The 22,783-nt window shown below is 42.0% G+C and overlaps 1 protein-coding gene across 1 annotated transcript in view; it reads right to left on the bottom strand.

Annotated features, from left to right (window-relative positions):
• The window catches only part of KCNH8 (potassium voltage-gated channel subfamily H member 8), a 495,092-nt gene that overhangs the window by 93,943 nt on the left and 378,366 nt on the right, over positions 1–22,783 (bottom strand). Inside the window, exon 8 of the mRNA XM_088834824.1 lies at positions 17,178–17,375. Within this exon, the coding sequence (XP_088690950.1) occupies positions 17,178–17,375 (198 nt within the window). The remainder of the gene's footprint in view (positions 1–17,177; positions 17,376–22,783) is intronic.

The following is a 22,783-nucleotide window of genomic DNA, read 5'->3' as shown; positions in this document are numbered from 1 at the left end:
CATCTCATTCTCTGTCGTCCCCTTCTCCTCCCGCCCCCAACATTTCCCAGCATCAGAGTCTTTTCCAGTGAGTCAACTCGTGGCTATAATTTATAATGAGCTTGCTTTTCAGCACATTGACTCTTTATATGCTTGCTATCATATTCCTTGACTAGCCAATTTTCGAGGAGACGAGAAACTATGAGCTAAAACATTTTAATCTGTGAGCAAAGGGTACTTCAAGCTTTGTCTACTCATACATGGTGAAGAGGAGAGATTTGTTTATAAAACAAGGTAGCTTCTAGGGCAGCATGCAGGTATCATGACTTCCCTGATACAGTAAATTAACTGAGATAGTTAACCCGTTTACTGGTTACACTTAGTACACTGAATGGAATACCACTTATCTTGGCACACAGGGGATTTCTCCTCCTTAAATATCTTGTAATTTACTTAATTAACTTCATGAATCATGATTCACATTGAATAAACTATTTTAAAAGAATGTCAGTAATCTTAGATGCTGATAATCACAGAATTAACTAGAAAAAATATGTTTTCTTTTGGGCCTCAACACTCAGCATGTGGGATCTTTGTCCCCCCTACCAGGCACTGAACCTATGCCCCTGCAAGGGAAGCAGAGACTTAACCACTGGACTCCAGGGAAGTCCCAGGAGAAGTTATTATTGAAAAAACCTGGACTATAGTAGTTACTCAGCAAATATTAGCCAGGTAAATTAATTAACCCAATCTAATGGTGGGAGGCAATTTGATCTCTGGTGCCTCTGCCTTTTCTAAAACCTGCTTGAACATCTGGGAGTTCACGGTTTACATATTGCTGAAGCCTGGCTTGGAGAATTTTGAGCATGACTTTGCTAGCGTGTGAGATGAGGGCAATTGTCCGGTAGTTTGAGCATTCTTTGGCATTGCCTTTCTTTGGGATTGGAATGAAGACTGACCTCTTCCAGTCCTGTGGCCACTGCTGAGTTTTCCAACATCCGCTGGATCATGGAGAAAGCAAGAGAGTTTCAGAAAAACATCTATTTCTGCTTCATTGACTATGCCAAAGCCTTTGACTGTGTCGATCACAATAAACTGTGGAACATTCTGAAAGAGATGGGAATCCCAGACCACCTGACCTGCCTCTTGAGAAACCTGTATGCAGGTCAGGAAGCAACAGTTAGAACTGGACATGGAACAACAGACTGGTTCCAAATAGGAAAAGGTGTACGTCAAGGTTGTATATTGTCACCCTGCTTATTTAACTTATATGCAGAGTACATCATGAGGAACGCTGGGCTGGAAGAAGCACAAGCTGGAATCAAGATTGCTGGGAGAAATATCAATAACCTCAGATATGCAGATGACACTACCCTTATGGCAGAAAGTGAAGAGGAACTCAAAAGCCTCTTGATGAAAGTGAAAGAGGAGAGTGAAAAGGTTGGCTTGAAGCTCAACATTCAGAAAACAAAGATCATGGCATCTGGTCCCATCACTTCATGGGAAATAGATGGAAAAACAGTGGAAACAGTGTCAGACTTTGTTTTTTTGGGCTCCAAAATCACTGCAGATGCTGATTGCAGCCATGAAATTAAAAGACGCTCACTCCTTGGAAGGAAAGTTATGACCAACCTTGATAGTATATTAAAAAGCAGAGACATTACTTTGCCAACCAAGGTCCGTCTAGTCAAGGCAATGGTTTTTCCCGTGGTCATGTATGGTTGTGAGAGTTGGACTGTGAAGAAGGCTGATCGCCGAAGAATCAATGCTTTTGAACTGTGGTGCTGGAGAAGACTCTTGAGAGTCCCTTATACTGCAAGGAGATCCAACCAGTCCATTCTAAAGGAGATCAATCCTGGATGTTCATTGGAGGGACTGATGCTAAAGCTGAAACTGCAATACTTTGGCCACCTCATGCGACGAGTTGACTCACTGGAAAAGACTCTGATGCTGGGAAAGGTTGGGGGCGGGAGGAGAAGGGGACGACGGAGAATGAGATGGCTGGATGGCATCACCGACTCTGTGGACATGAGTTTGAGTGTACTCCGGGAGTTGGTGATGGACAGGGAGGCCTGGCGTGCTGTGATTCATGGGGTCGCGGAGAGTCGGACACGACTGAGCGACTGAACTGAACTGAACTGAACTGAATGGTGGGAGGAGACAGGGATGACAGAGAATGAGATGGCTGGATGGTATCACCGACTCGATGCACATGAGTTTGAGTGAACTCCGGGAGTTGGTGATGGACAGGGAGGCCTGGCGTGCTGTGATTCATGGGGTCGCAAAGAGTCGGACAAGACTGAGCGACTGAACTGAACTGAACTGAACTGAATGATCATGTTTCATACTGTTCATGGGGTTCTCGAGGCAAGAATATTGAAGTGGCTTGCCATTACTTTGCCAACAAAGGTCCGGCTAGTCAAGGCTATGGTTTTTCCTGTGGTCGTGTATGGATGTGAGAGTTGGACTATAAAGAAAGCTGAGCGCCGAAGAATTGATGCTTTTGAACTGTGGTGTTGGAGAAGACTCTTGAGAGTCCCTTGGACTGCAAGGAGATCCAACCAGTCCATCCTAAAGGAGATCAGTCCTGGGTGTTCATTGGAAGGACTGATGTTGAAGCTGAAACTCCAATACTTTGGCCACCTGATGTGAAGAGCTGACTCATTTGAAAAGACCCTGATGCTGGGAAAGATTGAGGGCAGGGGGAGAAGGGGACGACAGAGGATGAGATGGTTGGATGGCATCATGAACACAATGGACATGGGTTTGAGTAAACTCTGGGAGTTGGTGATGGACAGGGAGGCCTGGCGTGCTGCGGCTCATGGGGTCGCAAAGAGTCAGACACGACTGAGCGACTGAACTGAACTGAACTGAATGAACATGTTTCTACCTATAGTAGAAGACTATTGACAAGCCTTCATTCAGCCATAAATGTGTCTGACCCTATATACACAACTCTGAGAGATGAGAGAGTAACATACGCCAAGAGTATATACATGTTCTATTAGACTGTGACACTGCTATTCTGATACAGGCATTTTGCTGCAGCCACTTTGCCACAGGATGCATCCTGATTTAGTCATTTTGATTCCATGTGGCTTGATCAGAATAAAAATATCTTTTGAAAAACAATAATATGAAAAATAGACCCCCTTTGACCCACACTTAATCTGTTATATACCATTCCAGTTATGACAAAAACTTATTTTGTACTCTATTCAGCATCTGTATTATTCTAACAGTTGGGTTTAGCTGTGTAGAGTTGCGTGTGTGCTAAGTTGCTTCAGTCGTGTCTGACTCTGTGTGAGCTTATGGACTGCAGCCCGTCAGGCTCCTCTGTCCACGGGATTCTCCAGGCAAGAATACTGGAGTGGGTTGCCATGCCCTCCTTCAGAGGATCTTCCATACACAGGGATCGAACCCATGTCTCTCATGTCTCCTGCATTGGCAGGCCAGTTCTTTACCACTAGCGGCACCTGGGGAGCCCATAGTTGTGTAGGTATGATGAAACTGTTTTAATAATTTCATAGAATAAGCTATCAAGTTAGGGCCTTATAGTTTTATTACAATAACAATTACATTTCAAAAGTAAGTCTATAATAAAAAACTGGGTTTACCTTTATGAGAATATTAGTCTCTTCCCCAAAGCCATCATTTGAAATTAGTTTTAGGATATTAAATGTGACATATTTATATTAATAAAGACTCCAAAAAAGATGTTAGAAGTGTAATTGAGGATTTCCTGGACAATCTGAACCCCAGCTCTCTAGTCGCTTTAATTTAAGGGCGATAGATATTAGAAATTCTGAGACCATTCAAGAAACAAAGAATCGACAGAGAAAACCAGGAGCTGTGCGTCGAGCCCTTGTTACCCTTCTGAGAAGAGCTAGATGGTACATGAATATGTGACTCCTGTTTCAATCAGGTTTCTTGGTCAGATAGTAATTTTTTTTTAATTGGAGTGGTGGCTCAGAGGTTAAAGCGTCTGCCTCCAATGCGGGAGACCCGGGTTCTATTCCTGGGTCGGGAAGATCCCCTGGAGAAGGAAATGGTAACCCACTCCAGTATTCTTGCCTGGAGAATCCCATGGACGGAGAAGCCTGATAGGCTACAGTCCACAGGGTCGCAAAGAGTCGGACACGACTGAGCGACTAAACAGAACAGAACAGAACAGATACTTGCTTTACAAGGTTGCATTAGTTTCTACTGTACAGCGAAGCGAATCAGCTACACGTGCACTTATCTCTCCTCTTGTTTGGACTTCCTTCCCATTTAGGTCACCACCGAGCATTCAGCAGAGTCCCCTGTGCTGTACAGTTTCTCAGGAGTTATCTGTTTTATGCATAGCAGTGTATATATGTCAATCTCAACCTCTCAATTCCTCCCCTCCCCCTCCCCCCTTGAGTCCATACATTTGTTCTCTGTGTGTCCCTATTTCTGCTTTGAAACATAGGTTCATCAGGACCTAACGTTTCTAGAGTCCACATGTATGCGTTAACATATGGTGTTTGTTTTTCTCTTTCTGACTCACTTTATCCCTGCCTCCTCGCTGAGACTTTCCCTCCCTAAAGCACCACCACAGTGTAATGACAGATCAGGCTTTGTTGACCAGAATTCCAGAGTGGATGGGGCCTGGGGATGAGACTTGTCATACAGAAGAAGTAGAGTGAGCAGATGGACTCAACTTCCCAGGAGCTGCACGCTCAAAGTCAGAAAAGATGCGAGGATTGGGCCCTAAACAGTAGCTTTTGGTCTACCAGTGGGAATGGCCTCGTGGGCACCACCAGTAGGGAGCCCGAGAAGGCCTTGGACCCACCTGGGTTTGTGGAACTGGGAGAAAGAATGAGGTGTGCCCACCTTTGTAGGCGGATCAACTCTCTGTTTAGATTTCAGCACCAATCCCTGTGGGATCGGCCAGGAGGTAAGATGCTCAGGGAAGAGAGCAGCTTCCTACTCCAGTATTCTTGCCTGGAAAATCCCGTGGACAGAGAAGCCTGGTGGGCTATGGTCTGTGGGGTCACAAAGAGTCAGATTTGACTGAGCAGTTAAGCACACAAGAAGCTCAGGGGTTGGGTGAAATCACTAACTTCAGCAGGTTTTAGTTAAAAAAAAAAAAAGACTAAAAATGTCCATTTTGTCTATTAAGACTTATCAAAACATCTCTGTTCCAAAATCCCAATGTCTAAGAAATTATGTTAAAAATTTCTTAGCATCAAAATTGATAAATTAATGCAAACGTGTCAACCTATGATTTCATCCATCCTCCTGAATATTTCAAGATAGCCCCAACTTGAATTCTTTCTTGCCCCTACATTTATCAGAAATTAACCTCTGTCATACTAACTTACAGCAAATCTAGTTCAGTTCAGTTCAGTTCAGTTCAGTCAGTTCAGTCGCTCAGTCGTGTCCGACTCTCTGCGACCCCATGAATCACAGTACGCCAGGCTTCCCTATCCATCACCAACTCCCGGAGTTCACTCAAACTCATGTCAACAGAGTCGGTGATGCCATCCAACCATCTCATTCTCAGTTGTCCCCTTCTCCTCCCGCCCCCAACCTTTCCCAGCATCAGAGTCTTTTCCAGTGAGTCAACTCATCGCATGAGGTGGCCAAAGTATTGCAGTTTCAGCTTTAGCATCAGTCCTTCCAGTGAACACCTAGGATCGATCTCCCTTAGAATGTACTGGTTGGATCTCCTTGCAGTCCAAGGGACTCTCAAGAGTCTTCTCCAACACCACAGTTCAAAAGCATCAATTCTTCGGCGATCAGCTTTCTTCACAGTCCAACTCTCACATCCATACATGACCACGGGAAAGACCATAGCCTTGACTAGATGGACCTTTGTTGGCAAAGTAATGTCTCTGCTTTTTAATATACTATCTAGGTTGGTCATAACTTTCCTTCCAAGGAGTAAGCGTCTTTTAATTTCATGGCTGCAATCAGCATCTGCAGTGATTTTGGAGCCCCCAAAAATAAAGTCTGACACTGTTTCCACTGTTTTTCCATCTATTTCCCATGAAGTGATGGGACCAGATGCCATGATCTTTGTTTTCTGAATGTTGAGCTTCAAGCCAAACTTTTCACTCTCCTCTTTCACTTTCATCAAGAGGCTTTTGAGTTCCTCTTCACTTTCTGCCATAAGAGTAGTGTCATCTGCATATCTGAGATTATTGATATTTCTCCCAGCAATCTTGATTCCAGCTTGTGCTTCTTCCAGCCCAATGTTCCTCATGATGTACTCTGCATATAAGTTAAATAAGCAAGGTGACAATATACAGCCTTGACGTACTCCTTTTCCTATTTGGAACCAGTCTGTTGTTCCATGTCCAGTTCTAACTGTTGCTTCCTGACCTGCATACAGGTTTCTCAAGAGGCAGGTCAGGTGGTCTGGGATTCCCATCTCTTTCAGAATGTTCCACAGTTTATTGTGATCCACACAGTCAAAGGCTTTGGCATAGTCAATGAAGCAGAAATAGATGTTTTTCTGGAACTCTCTTGCTTTCTCCATGATCCAGCGGATGTTGGCAATGTGATCTCTGGTGCCTCTGCCTTTTCTAAAACCTGCTTGAACATCTGGGAGTTCACGGTTCACATATTGCTGAAGCCTGGCTTGGAGAATTTTGAGCATCACTTTACTAGCGTGTGAGATGAGTGCAATTGTGCGGTAGTTTGAGCATTCTTTGGCATTGCCTTTCTTTGGGATTGGAATGAAGACTGACCTTTTCCAGTCCTGTGGCCACGGCTGAGTTTTCCAAATTTGCTGGCATATTGAGTGCAGCACTTTCACAGCATCATCTTTCAAGATTTGAAATAGCTCAACTGGAATTCCATCACCACCACTAGCTTTGTTCCTAGTGATGCTTTCTAAAGCCCACTTGACTTCACATTCCAAGATGTCTGGCTCTAGGTCAGTGATCACGTTATCGTGACTATCTTGGTCGTGAAGATCTTTTTTGTACAGTTCTTCTGTGTATTCTTGCCACCTCTTCTTAATATCTTCTGCTTCTGTTAGGTCCCTACCATTTCTGTCTTTTATCGAGCCCATCTTTGCATGAAATGTTCCCTTGGAATCTCTAATTTTCTTGAAGAGATCTCTTGTTTTTCTGATTCTGTTGTTTTCCTCTATTTCTTTGCATTGATCACTGAGGAAGGCTTTCTTATCTCTCCTTGCTATTCTTTGGAACTCTGCATTCAGATGCTTATATCTTTCCTTTTCTCCTTTGCTTTTCGCTTCTCTTCTTTTCACAGCTATTTGTAAGGCCTCCTCAGACAGCCATTTTGCTTTTTTTGCATTTCTTTACATGGGGATGGTCTTGGTCCCTGTCTCCTGTACAATGTCACGGACCTCCGTCCAGAGTTCATCAGGCACTCTATCAATCAGATCTAGTCCCTTAAATCTATTCCTCACTTCCTGTGTATAATCATAAGGGATTTGATTTAGGTCATACCTGAATGGTCTAGTGGTTTTCCCTACTTTCTTCAATTTAAGTCTGAATTTGGCAATAAGGAGTTCATGATCTAACACTGGACTTAAAACTCTTTATCAGGTTAAACATTACCATTTCTCTATGGAAAATATGGCCCCAAGCTAATAAAGTCAGCCCATATTAACAAGAAAGGTCTCAATATTTTGGAGAAGTTACTAGAATAGAGTTAAACTTAAGGTCTGTATACAGGAGGCAATATAATGTTGCAAAGGAAATATGGACTTTGGAATCAGACCCCATTGGATTGAAATCCTGGTTATACCACCTCCTAATTTTGTAAATCAGGCAAGATATATAATTCCCTTGCATGGTTTCTTTATTTGTAAAATGGGCATAATTGGACCTTATTGACAGGATTATTCCTATCAATAAGGATTTAAAGAGTGAATATATGTTTTTTAAAAGTGCCTGATGTGTGTGATAAATGGAGGGTGCTCAATTTATGTTAATTTTTCCATCAAAGTGAAAAGTGCTATGCATTTTCAGGTTGCTCAGTGGTATACAATTGTGGGGAGAAACCCAGATTTAAGGTTTTCCAGCAACCTGTCAAATAATTAAGAATGGTTGTTTGTGTAAATAACTTCTTGATGGAAGAAATTCAAGAAATATTTAAGAAATTCCTGCTACATGCCAGCACATGTAGGTGTATATTCTTTCTAAATGTTAAAAAATGAAATGTCTTTCAAAGGATTAAAACTATCCCGAGAAAAACACATATTGCTGAACAACTAAATGTTAAATGGCTATTTGTAGGTCATAAAGAGAGGTCCATTCTGATGCTTAAATATTTTATTTGCAAGAGGAGATCTCTATTTATGGTAAACACTCAGTGCAGGAAAAAACTGATTCTGCTCCAAGTCCACGGAGTGAAACATCCGTTTCAGGTTGTGTTAACACAATGGGCTCAGTGTTTGGAAGCCCCACCATCTGTAAAAGTATGCAGTAATAGTCTTTTGTGGCAATTAACTGAGTATGGAGGACAATTTTATTTCATTTATTTTAATACTACTTTCCTTATTATGTGTATGATTTTAACTTTGCTTTGCTTAATTATATTGGGTATAAAGCACTTAAAGTAAGAGAAGTAATATGTTCAGATCATTTAGCATCCTAATTGTACATTATCCATAAAATGAATTACTGGATTAATTGTAGTATTCACAAGTGTTGTTGGAAAGTAACTAGTGTATGTCTGAGGCATCATAATTTCAAAGTCTCATTTTAGCATAGGAAGTGAATGAGTAAAAGTGGCTCAGTCATGTCTGACTCTTTGTGACCCCAAGGATTATACAGTCCATAGAGTTCTCCAGGCAGAATACTGGGGTGGGTAGCCCTTCCCTTCTCCAGGGGATCTTCCCAACCCAGGGATCGAACCCAGGTCTCCCGCATTACAGGCAGATTCTTACCAGCTGAGCCACCAGTGTATGTCTGAGTCATCATAATTTCAAAGCCTCATTTTAGCATAGGAAAATACTTCTAATGTAAGTGGCTAAAAAATAAAACCTAGCTCTCATAGTCTCTCAGTTTCCCAAGTTATTGCTTCTCTGCCATGGGTGATCATTTTCACCCTAGTGACGTGTGTGTGTAACTGTCAGGCCAAATCATTCCATCTGCTATCAAACTTTGACAGAAGAACTTCTATATCCAGGTCAGTCTGGAAATTATCCTTTGCTTTTCCTTTTATTCCCAGAAAATTTGATGTGTATAATTCTTAAAGTAGCATGCAAGGCCTGCTGCTGAGTGTGTGGGAGCCTCTTTTGCATTGTGTAGGAGTTTTGTATAGAACATATTTTGTAAAATATCATCATAATATCAGGTCTTTGGAGGACATTCAACAATTGGGATCCGAGAAGAAAATAAACAGACCTCGAGTGAAAGTGCGTTCTTACAGGCTGCCCGGCTTTCTCTTTCCTTTCCCTTCCCCCTTTCTCCCCCCACCCCACCACCCTCCCTTTCTCTCCACCACATCTCTTTCTGGATTTGGAGCAACCTTGCTATCCTGAGGTACAACATCAATTCTGGTTCCTTTAGTCAACTACTTTGCAGGGAGTCCACAGTGGGACTAGGCTCTCCTGGTATAAAAGCAGGCTAGAGTTCAGGCTCTGGGGTGTTTCAGCTGCCCTGCTCCTCCCTCTTGCCTACTTATTGCCCTGGAATTTTCCAGTCCTTGCTATAAGTACACGGCTTGTGGGAGGCAGTTGGCGGAGAAATCAGAAAGTGAGATCAACTTCCTAAATGATGAACTGAAATGCAGTGTAAAGGTACCTTAAAAACAGCAAGTTTCTGGGCCAATAAAACCACATCAGGGTAATAAATACAGGATAAGAGGACCCAAGAACGCCTTGGCTGTTGAGATTAACTCCACATTTTCCATGACAACGATGCCATATTTGAACTAGACATGTTCTCAGTGAGGAGTCCTCTTCATTAGGAAATTTTGTCTAACCTCCAAGGCTGAGCTAATGGTCCCAATACCTGTGGCTCACTCACGAGGGTACTATTAAGTAGCCACTAATAAACAGAAGAACTTTAAAAGACACAGCAAAATGTTCTCAAGATATTCTGTTTGGTGACAAAATGATATGTGAAATTGATATAAATCTTTCAGAAAATAGGGATGCAAATGTATAAAAAGACTATAAAGAATATCTTTTTGGAGACGGGATTATATGTACTTTTACTTTTTATGTGGATTTTTCCGGTTCTTTAAAAATGTGCATTATGAAGCTAAAATGGAAAAATAAAGAACAGCATCTGCCTAAGTACCGATTTCCATTACTCCACTGTGAACTCCTCGAAGGAAGTATCCTATCTTAGTCATCTCTGTTTCCCTAGCATCTAGCACAGTGCCCAGAATAATTTTAGTGTGTCATAAATATTTATGGAACTGAAATGAACCTCTGGCACTTTGATGCTTTCTTTAAAAAGCTTTATAATCACACCAAAGTAGCTTAGAAAATCTATGAACAGTTTGGTCCCAAGCCTGTCCCAACATCCTGATCCCAATCCCCAAAGGCAGTCTTTCCAAATCGTTTCTTTTAGGTCTTGTAATTATCATGAATATTGTAGATCATGCCATTTCACCTCCATTGACTGACTTATCATATTAAGATAAAACCTAAAAAGCAGCTTGACATGAAAGGTGAGAACTCAGCTCACTGCTATCCCCTTTCTCATCCCATACTAGACAGTTACATTATCATTTTTAGGTCATTTATTACACCTTTACAAGACAAAGTTAACACCAAAGACCTACAGTGAGGAAATTACACAAATGCTAAATGCAGAGCTCACTGAGGTTTCTCAGATGAACAGACCTATGGGATCCCCTCAGATGAACAGACGGTATATTATCAGCATTCCAGACACCCTGGTGTGCATCTCATAATAACTAACCAGCACCCTCACCAAGGAAACCACAGTTATAAATTATATTGCAATCAATAAGTTTTGCCTACTCTTGAGCTTTCCTTAAGCGAAATCCTGCAGTAACTACTTATTTGTGTCTGTTTGCTCTGCTCAGCATTGCATGTATCAGGTTTATCCTTGTGGCACGTGACACAGGCAGCCCATTCACTCTCGTTGCCATATGGGACTCTACTGCACAATCGCTTCACAGTTTACACACTTACTCTCCTATTAATGAGCACTTCCACTCTGCAAGTTTTTTCAGTAATACTTCCACACGCATGTCTTTTGGTGTCTCTATCTATGATTTTTTGCTGGATATACCTTCACAAATGGAATTGTTGAATCACAGAAAATAGGTATGTTCAGACTTGGTAAATGCTGATGACTCTTGTACCAACTGACACACATTAGAGAAGTCAAGATGTTCCATATCCTCTCAAACTCTCAGGGCGGTCAGGGTTTTTAAGTATACCATTCTGGCGAATGTAAATGCTATCTAATTTTGATCTTAATTTGTATATCCTAGACGAATGAAGCTGGGCAACTTTTATATGTTTATTGTTTATTCTGGTATGGAAATCTATGTTTCAAGTGCTTAAAAATCTTCAACACATTTTTTAGTTGTCTGATCTTATTGATTTGTAAGAGTTCTTTATGTATAATAGATGAGTCTTTTGTCAGATACATGTTTGTTTTTGCAAATAAATTCTATTCTGTGGCTTGCCTCTTCACATTCTAAATTATATCTTTTTATAATTAGAAAAGGCTTCCCCTGTGGCTCAGCTGGTAAAGAATTCGCTTGCAATGTGGGAGACCTGGGTTCAATCCCTGGATTGGGAAGATCCCCTGGAGAAGGGAAAGGCTACCCACTCCAGTATTCTTGCCTGGGGAATTTCATGGACTGTATAGTCCATAGTATCACAAAAAGTAGGACACAACTGAGCAACTTTTGCTTGATAAATAAAAGCTCTGAAATTCAGTTTATCACACTTACTGTTGTGGATATGGCTTTTTGTGTCGTGCTTAAGGAACCTGTGCCAAGCCCAAGGTCATGAAAACACTCTCTTATGCTATCTTTTCGAAGCTTTATTGTTTTCCCTTTTACCGCTGGATCAAAATGCATCTGGAATTAATTTCAACTTAGTTTAAGAGTGGTTGTTTGTTTTTCAACATGTAGAAATAAGACTTACAGAAGGCCAACAAACATGTGAAGAGAGGTTCAGCACCACTGATTGTCAGAGAAATGCATATTAAAACCACAGGGAGGCATCACCTTGCCCTGGTCAGAACGGCCATCATCAAAAAGTCTACAGACAGTGAATGCTGGAGAGGGCATGGAGAGAATGGAACCTTTTTGCATTGTTGGTGGGAATGTAAATTTATGGAACCACTCTGAAGAACAGTATGGAAGTTTTTTAAAAAAACTGAAAATAGAGCTACCATCGACCTAGCAATCCCTGCACTCCTGGGTATATGCCTGGAGAATACTATAATTTCAGAAGATACAGGTACTCCAATGTTCATTGTGCAACTATTTAGAACAGCCAGGACAAGCAAGCAACCTAAACGTCCATCAACAGAAGAATGGATAAAAAAGATGTCTACGTATATATAGTGGAATATTACTCGGCCATAAAATGGAATGGAATTGTGCCATTTGCAGAGATGTGGATAAACCTAGAGACTGTCATACAGGGTGAAGAGAGTCAGAAAGAGAAAAACAAATACTGCATATCAACACATGCATGTGGAATACAGAAAAATGGTACAGATGAACTTATTTGCAAAGCAGAAATAGAGACTCACGTGTGGACGACAAGCATATGAACACCAAGGAAGTGGGAGAGGGTGGGAGGAATTGGGAGGTGGGGACTGATACATACACACACACTCTTGGCACTATGTATAAAACAGACAACCAACGAGCATCTCCTCAGGGGACTCTCCCCAATGCTCTGTGGTGATCTAAATGGGAGGGAAGTTCAAACATGTATACAGACAGCGGATTCACTTTGCTGTGCAGCAGAAACTTGCATGACATTGCAATGCAGCTATACACCAACACAAATCAATTTTAGAAGCATCATCATTTCTCCCTTGTATCACAGCGTCGCCAGTGTCGTAAGTAACGTGGCCGTGCATTTACGGGCAGGCTCTGCACACTCTTCTTTGCCATTAGCTCAGTTATCTATCCCTGAGGCAACACCACACTTTAACCACTGTGACTTTGTCACACAGCATGATATTTGCAGCATAAATCTTCTGATTTTGTTCTTCTTTATGAAGCTTTACAATACAATGTTCTTCTTTACTGCTTACATTCTTTTTAATTTGGCATTTCCCTTGATGTTTAGAAACAGCTTGTCAGTTTTCAAACAGGCTCATACATACAGACAAACACACATTTACTGGGTTTTTTAAACTGAGATTGCATTGACTCTGAAGGTTAATTTGAATAAAACTAGTCTGTTTACCATGAAAGTGAAAGTGTTAGGCTCAATCCCGTCTGACTCTCTGTGACCCCATGGACTATACAGCGCATGGAATTCTCCAGGCCAGAATAGTGGAGTGGGTAGCCTTTTCCTTCTCCAGGGGATCTTCCCAACTCAGGGATTGAACCCAGGTCTCCTGCATTGCAGGCGGATTCTTTATCAACTGAGCCACCAGGGAAGCCCAAGAATACTGCAGTGGATAGCCTATCCCTTCTCCAGGGGACCTTCCCAGGAATTGAACCAGGGTCTCCTGCATTGCAGGCGAATTCTTCACCAGCTGAGCTACAGGAGAGCCCCAATAGAGGCATATCCTTCCACTACTTCAAACTACTGGTAAATTTTTCAATATTTTGTAGTTTTCTCTGTAATAATATTGCATATTTAAACATTTGTTCCTGTGTGTTTGATGTTTTATAATTCTTTTCTATATTTCACTGTCCAATTATGTATTACTAATATAGAGTACAATTGATTCTTTTGAATATTGACTTTATATCCATCAGTCCTCACAAATTTACTTATTAATTCTAAGAGTTGTTGAAGCTTTTAGGGTTCCTCCTTTGTTTTGGGTCTTCTCAAAATTTACATAGACTTGTCTAGGCATGAATCTTTTCTTCATTACCTGTGGCTCTCTTTAATAGCTTGAAATATTCTCCCATAGGCCGCAGATGAGCACGCTCTTTCATCACAGATGCCGTGTGGAGTCTGCTCTTTCTCTCTTCTCCTCACTCAGCTTCTCAGAGCCTCTGCCCCAGATAATCATCTGGGGTTTGGACACCCACCTGCAGCATTTAATGCCACTCCTGCCTGCTTTTGCAGTAAATATTGTGTCCTTGTCATTAGCAATTTCATAAGCCTGTGTGGGGATCCCTAATAAGATATCTTAGCATTGATTCCATGGTAATGCATACTTTAAACTAAAAAATAAATTATTTGTACATGATTATAGAAATTCAATGAATAAAAATAATTTGCAGTTTATAATGAAATGGATTTCTCACAAAAGTTTGCTAGGTTTTAGTGAATCCTGGCATTTAAATTAAATAAACCTCTGCTGCCTTATATCTAAATGCAGTTCAGTTCAGTCGCTCAGTGTGTCCGACTCTGCGACCCCATGAATCACAGCACGCCAGGCCTCCCTGTCCATCACCAATGCCCGGAGTTCACTCAAACTCATGTCCATCGAGTCGGTGATGCCACCCTGCCATCTCATTCTCTGTCATCCCCTTCTCCTCCTGCCCCCAGTCCCTCCTAGCATCAGACTCTTTTCCAGTGAGTCAGATCTTCGCATGAGGTAGCCAAAGTATTGGAGTTTCAGCTTTAGCATCAGTCCTTCCAATGAACACCCAGGACTGATCTCCTTTAGGATGGACTGGTTGGATCTCCTAGGAGTCCAAGGGACTCTCAAGAGTCTTCTCCAACATCATAGTTCAAAAGCATCAATTCTTCAGCGCTCAGGTTTCTTCACAATCCAACTCTCACATCCATACATGACCACGGGAAAAACCATAGCCTTGACTAGACGGACCTTTGTTGGCAAAGTAATGTCTCTGCTTTTTAATATACTATCTAGGTTGGTCGTAACTTTCCTTCCAAGGAAATATATAAATTAGGGTGATAATAACCTATGCTTCATAGTGTTACAAGAATTAAATGAACAAAGTATTCAATATTGTGAGCTCTTAGGATTAGTTCTCAAACCAGGAAATACTAAAATGAAGGCATAATTTCTCTTAGCCTAGGGTAATTGTCACAATAATACAGCTATTTTCCATAGACATAAATTTGCAAAGCTTTATTTAATAAATTCAAGTTACCTAGATGTCATTTGCCATTCAAAACCAATGGCTTCCTAAGTTCTGCTAAGTTATCTAAATGCTTTAATGCCATTTACAAATGAGTACTGGTCTTGCACCTGGGTAATTTGCCCAATAAACATTTACCAAGTGACAGAGCGGCATTATCTGAGCATTTCCCATATCTGTTGGCTTTGTGACTGGCTTAACTTCTACTTACAGGGAACAGCAGGGAACAATAATATCCTTAGCAGTTTCTAATTCAGGACCACTTACACTAGAGTCCGTGAATCAATAGGAAATAAGCTTCATTATCTAACATATTCTTCCAATTAGTAGGTTAAGCCTTGAGCATTTGAGCATTTCCAAAAAATTTCCATTAGGAGTAGAAAAAACATGGGCAAATATTAAATAAGTATAGACTGTGTTTGTTTGCAAAATGCTTGTCATTCTGCTGGGCTGAAAGATGGCCCATCAAAGACAGCGGCAATTATATAAGCCATAATACCGGGTATAAAATCGCCACCATGGGATCTGGCACATTACAGCTCTTCAGAAAATGAGAATTCCTGTTCTTTGCTCCCTAGGCTGTTACTGCTCCACACTGGCCAAAAGCCTGTTCCAAACGCTGCAGTCCCAGGCTGCCACTTCAGCTACTCTGCCTTTCCAAGAAATTCTCTGATCCTTGGCCCCATTTCTCGCTGCTTCTGAACTTCCTAACTGATTTGGCACTCAGCATATCCTGCCTGGCATTGTTTAAATTCTTTCCACACATTTCAGCTGATCCCAAGCTCCTTGAGGGAAAGTTTGCCTCTAAGCTGCCCTGGTTTCACGGTAGGTTGGATGACTCACTGTGCAGAAGTCTCAGGATTCATTTCACATCTATGCAAGGAAGTCGGCAGAAACCACGCTGTATAATAAGGTTCAACCTCACATCAGAGGACACGATAATCCAATTAACACACACGTGAAAAGTAAAAGTGGAGCTGTTCAGTCCAGTCTGGCTCTTTGCGGCCCCGTGGCCTATAGCCTATCATGCTCCTCCATCCATGGGATTTTCCAGGCAAGGATACTGGAGTGGGTTGCCATTTCCTTCTCCAATATACACATACTGCTGTATATAAAATAGATAATCAACAAAGACCTACTTTATCGCACAGGGAACTCTACTCCATATTCTGTAATAACCTACATGGGAAAAGAATGTGAGAAAGAACGGATATATGTAGATGTATAACTGAATCACTTGGCTATATACCTGGAACTAACACAACCCTGTAAGTCAATTATGTGTGTGAGCTCTAAGTTGCTTCAGGTGTGTAGGACTCTTTGCGACCCCATGGATTGTCACCCAACAGGACTGCTCTGTCCATGGGATTCTCCAGGCAAGAATATGAGAGTGGGGAGCTATGCCCTTCACCAGGGGATCTTCCCAACCCAGGGACTGAACCCACATCTCTCATGTTCCCTGCATTGGCAGGTGGGTTCTTTACCATTAGCACCAACTGGGAAGTCAAGTCAACTATACTCCAATATAAAATTAAATTAAATTTAAAAAGAGAACATGGTATAATATACTTTTGAGGAAACTATACTCAATATTCTATAATAAGGTGTAAGGGAAAAAAATCTAAAAAGAATATATATATAAATTTATATATGCATGTATAACTGAAGTGCTGTGCCATACACCTGAAACTAACACAAAACTGTAAATCAGCTCTACTTCAATTAAATATATATATATATATTTATATACACATTTAAAAAATCAGCCATCAGGTAAACGGCTATTTCTTCATCGGTCAGAGCATGGAATTCTTGAGATCACAGACTTTCACTGCTAATCTACATGTACACTAAAATGTTGGTCAATAATTTCATTAGTGCCTTTAGACTCTTCCAGTGGAAACCAATCTACATGTGCTGGGTCTTAGGACAGAGGAAACAGAACAGCAGCAGTGTGGCAGCTCTTTTTCCTTCTCCTGACCTAAAGGAAGACTGTTCCTTACCGCCAATCAGCATGGTGCAGATGGAGAAGATCTTTTCTGCATCCGTGTTAGCAGAGACATTCCCAAACCCAACGCTGGTGAGGCTGCTGAGCGTGAAGTAAAGAGCGGCGATATAGGCGCTTCGGATCGACGGCCCGCCCAGGGAGTTGTTCCCATAATAGGGCGACTCCAGTCTCTTCCCCAACTCGTGGAGCCAGCCTGCAAAGGAAGAAAAAATAGCATTTAAGCCCCACAAATAAAGTCCCAGTATTAGCTCCAATACTTTGGCCACCTCATGCGAAGAGTTGGCTCACTGGAAAAGAGTCTGATGCTAGGAGGGATTGGGGGCGGGAGGAGAAGGGGACGACAGAGAATGAGATGGCTGGATGGCATCACCGACTCTGTGGACATGAGTTTGAGTGAACTCCGGGAATTGGTGATGGACAGAGAGGCCTGGCGTGCTGTGATTCATGGGGTCGCAGGGAGTCGGACACGACTGAGCAACTGAACTGAACTGAACTGATTAGCACCTGGGCGTAATGATGAATGAACATTTAAGGATGCACCAAGCTGCTCCGGAGAAAGAATGTTAAAAGGAAGTTAAAGGCAAGGAATTAGATTCTGTGGTTCTACAAGCAAAAGCATCACTTTCATACAACTGTTTTTTTATAACACACACAGTAGAGAAATGTGCGTTCAAGAGTGGATTGGAGGTCAAAGCTGAACAGCTATCCTAATGCAAGAACTACCTTCAGTGACAGAAGCGGTTATGTCTAAGCTCAGTAATAATGTTGTGTATTTCACTAGCCATTAAGTTTTTTTCTCAATTGGAACTTTAAGAAATAAAGGGGTTGAGTAGGTATTTTTCAACCCTCTGTTCCATTCTGTCACTTAGTCGTGTCCGACTCTTTGCGACCCCGTGGACTGTAGCCTACCAGGCTTCTTCGTCCATGGGATTCTCCAGGCAAGAATACTGGAGTGGGTTACCATTTCCTTCTCCAGGGTATCTTCCCGACCCACAGATCGAACCTGGGTCTCCTGCATTGGAGGCAGATGCTTTAACCTCTGAGCCACCAGGGAAGCCCTCACTTCAGTTCAGTTGCTCTGTCTTGTCTGACTCTTCGCGACCCCATGAATCACAGCACGCCAGGCCTCCCTGTCCATCACCAACTCCCAGAGTTCACTCAAACTCATGTCCATCAAGTCGGTGATGCCATCCAGTCATCTCATTCTCTGTTGTCCCCGTCTCCTCCCACCTTCAATCCTTCCCAGCATCGGAGTCTTTTCCAGTGAGTCAACTCGTCGCATGAGGTGGCCAAAGTATTGGAGTTTCAGCTTTAGCATCAGTCCTTCCAATGAACACCCAGGATTGATCTCCTTTAGAATGGACTGGTTGGATCTCCTTGCAGTCCAAGGGACTCTCAAGAGTCTTCTCCAACACCACAGTTCAAAAGCATCAATTCTTCGGCGATCAGCTTTCTTCACAGTCCAACTCTCACATCCATACATGACCACGGGAAAAACCATAGCCTTGACTAGACGGACCTTTGTTGGCAAAGTCATGTCTCTGCTTTGTAATATACTATCTAGGTTGGTCATAAGTTTCCTTCCAAGGAGTAAGCATCTTTTGATTTCATGGCTGCAATCAGCATCCGCAGTGATTTTGGAGCCCCCCAAAATAAAGTCTGACACTGTTTCCACTGTTTTCCCATCTATTTCCCATGAAGTGATGGGACCAGATGCCATGATCTTTGTTTTCTGAATGTTGAGCTTCAAGCCAACCTTTTCACTCTCCTCTTTCACTTTCATCAAGAGGCTTTTGAGTTCCTCTTCACTTTCTGCCATAAGCGTGGTGTCATCTGCATATCTGAGATTATTGATATTTCTCCCAGCAATCTTGATTCCAGCTTGTGCTTCTTCCAGCCCAGCGTTCCTCATGATGTACTCTGCATATAAGTTAAATAAGCAGGGTGACAATATACAACCTCGATGTACTCCTTTTCCTATTTGGAACCAGTCTGTTGTTCCATGTACAGTTCTGACTGCTGCTTCCTGACCTACATACAGGTTTCATGATAGTAAATAGCAACCAACACAAAAATCTAGACTTCAGTGAAGCAAGATGTGATTTATTTCTATCCTGTACTAACTTTCCCTACTTTATTCCCTTGACATGTTGCATACAAAATCGCTTCATCCTGTCTGACTATTTGTGACCCCATTGATTGCAGCCCGCCAGACTCCTCTGTCCATGGGGATTCTCTGGGCAAAATACTGGAGTGGGTTGGCATTTCCTACCTTACAGGTCTTAGTTCACATTTTGCTCAAGAAGCCTTCTTTGCAACCTCATTCTGCTGTTTGGGGTTGCTGGGAGCAAACTGTACAACCAAGAGTTCCCTGTAATAGAACCAGAAGCTACCATACAACTGTTCCACAACACTGGGGTATATATGTATCAAAACTTATCTAATTAAATGCTTCAAATAAGTGTACTTTATTGTATATCAATAATACTATCATCAAGCTATAATAAAGCTTGTTAATAAAGAAGGGAAATAGCAAGTATGATAACAGTACATTAGAAACACAACCCAGAGACCACTTTAAAATAAAACCCTTTATTAGAAATAGTTGCCCTTCAAAATTTTATGTTTAAAAATTCTATGTGCCTGTGTGTGTGTACGCATGTTACAAAGCACCACGACAATTCCCTTCAACCCATAACGTCCCTAAGACTTTCGTTAAGGGATGTTATTCACTGACCACTATTTTCTTATTAACACTTCATTTAATGGCTGCCCAAGAAGAGACAGAAAGTCATTACATTATTTAAGCAGTAATAATGCTGTCATTACCAACTAAGGTTGGAGAGTGTGGAACTGTGCTAGGTAATTAAAACGCAAATTTGAAAAGAACAGGGTTCCTTGAGATCAAGGAGAAATGCTTAGTGGCAAGTACTCTGTTTTATTTATCCTGTCTCTAGAGAAGCGCTTATCAACCATCGGCTTGGCTCAGACATACCTGGAGGGCTTGTTAAATAGAGACAGCAGGCCCTGTCCCTGGAGTTTCTGGTACAGTGCATGGGGAGGCTGTGGAGAAGGGCTGAGTATTTGCCTTGGCACTGGGTTCCCATGTGACGCTGACGCTGCAGATCTAGGGACTCTGCTTTGCAAAGTCATCCTCAATGCTGGCTGCAGCTAGGAAAACTTAACACAAAAACACATTCCCAAGGGTCAGCTCCATATATGGAATCAAAACTTTTGGTTCTGAGATCAGGTACTGGTATTTTTAAAAGTTCCCCAGTAGAATCTGATGTGAAGATAGAATTTAGAAGTACTATTCCAGAACTGAGCAAAGCCTCTAGCAATAGTAGAGTTTAATAAGTGTTATTTTAAAAAGTGAATGAATTAATGAATATAGAAATGATTCTGTGGGCTTCGCTTGTGGCTTGGCCAGTAGAGTATGCCTGCAATGCCGGAAACCTGGGTTTGATTCCTGGGTCGGTAAGATCTCCTGAAGAAGGAAATGGCAACCCACTCCAGTAGTCTTGCCTGGAGAATTCCATGGACAGAGGAGCCTAGCAGGCTACAGACCATAGGGTCACAGAGAGTCGGACACGAATGAGTGGCTAACACACACATAGCACACACACATAAATGATTCTTGCCCTCTGATGGTATGAGATTATACAACATTGATGCAATATAGCATTTGCAAACTTGTACTAGATTTATAACGAAGTGTAATGAAGGGTTTCTTTTTTGGATGATAGATAATAATAAAAGGAAAGTTACATATTATGAAAGCTGATGCCATTCATAAGCTATGATCGTTTGTTCCATCTGGAAAAGAGGAATAAACTTGACATCTAAACCCAGGTTTAAATTTGGACTCTCCCATTGTAGGCTGTGGGAATGACTCACTCCTTTCTGTTTCACATTTCTCGTTTGCAACTTGTACAGCTGCAGTGGGATTCAGTGAGATGCCGCATGAAGAAATGTCAGCCCCTTTAGTGGCAGAGGCTTAGTGTGTTATATCTTGCTTCTCTCTTTCTCATGTTACTTAAGTTGGAACAGAAAGTAATAGGAAATATGAGATCAACAGTGAATTCTAGAGGAAAAGGAAGGTGGTGACTTAGTGTATTCGGAAAATCCATGTATGGCATCTGATAGAACTGAGCATCTGTTAACTAATAGAAATGAGAGGAGAAAATCTAGGTGACTGCAATTCTTAAAACTGTGGGACTTATACATCCATTTGTGAATCTGAAAAAAAGACAGGATCCTTTTCCCAGGACAAAGCACATGTGGAGTCACAAAAACAACTTCATGTACATTTTCAGGCCTCTCTGTACAGGTCTGGTCCAAGGGCCTAGATTAGAAATTCTGCTCCAGAATTTCAAGTGGGGCTTCCCTTGTGACTCAGAGGATAAAGAATCCACCTGCAATTTGGGAGACCTGAGTTTGATCCCGGGATTGGGAAAATCCCCTGGAGGGAATGGCAGCCCACTCCAGTATTCTTATCCTTCAATTAAAAAAATAAATAAGTGAAAAAAAATAAAAAGAATTTCAAACGAAGGAAAGTAGGAAGTGGTAAAGCGTGATTGGGCAAAATCTGGTTTAATCTTGTATAGAAAAAGACTTAGATATAAAGACAACTTATCCAAGATTAATTAAAGATATATTGCAAATCAAAACACATGTACATTTATGAGCACTGTTGGGGGAGAGTCAGATGAGGGAGATCAGGGAGCAGAGATGACATTTGCAGAGAGACTGTGCTCAGGGCGCTGATTTCTGCAGACCAGGCCTCTTATAGGTGCTCCACCCAAGTGCTGCCAACGACAGGCTTCCCTGGCAGCTCAGCTGGTAAAGAATCCACCTGCAATGCAGGAGACCCTGGTTTGACTCCTGGGTTGGGAAGATCCACTGAAGGGATGGGCTACCCACTCTATTATTCTTGGGCTTCCCTGGTGGCTCAGCTGGTAAAGAATCAGCCCGCAGTATGGGAGACCTGGGTTCGATCCCTGGGTTGGGAAGATCCCCGGGAGAAGGGAACAGCTACGCATTCCAGTATTCTGGCCTGGAGAATTCCATGGACGTCTGTCAAGTACAGCTAACCACAAGACTCTGAGTGGCTGGTGGCTTAGCTACTTTTCATGTGCCTTTCAAATAGTGCTCTGAAAGGGATGTCATGTTTCTGCTCAAAAAAGTGATTAGAGGGGACAGTCAGCAAAGTGTTTGTCCCTTTGTTTCATGTTGGTCGTTACCACTAATATTGGAAAGTCTGAGCAGCTAAAAGAATGTCATCTTTCCTAGAGAGTAAATATTGCATGATTAAGTTTTGTTTTAATTGATAAGCAGAAGAATGAAACAGCACCACCGCTATCTGCTGCTGCTGCTGCTGCTCAGTCGCGTCAGGCGCGTCCGACTCTGTGCGACCCCATGGACGGCAGCCCGCCAGGCTCCCCCGTCCCTGAGGTTCTCCAGGCAAGGGCACTGGCGTGGGTTGCCAGTTCCTGCTCCACACCACTATCTACTCATCTTGAATTAACGTGTTCATTTGCTCACAGAGCCCCAAGTTTAGCCAACACGTGTGATTTCATTCCTTAATTGGAACAAAACTAA

The sequence above is a fragment of the Moschus berezovskii genome, chromosome 1, assembly GCF_049115385.1.
Source record: "Moschus berezovskii isolate FMDL1 chromosome 1, NW_MosBer_1.0, whole genome shotgun sequence".
Classification (NCBI taxonomy): Eukaryota; Metazoa; Chordata; class Mammalia; order Artiodactyla; family Moschidae; genus Moschus; species Moschus berezovskii.
The sequence above is the reverse complement of the archived record's forward strand: the minus strand, read 5'-3'. Positions and strand labels throughout refer to the sequence as shown.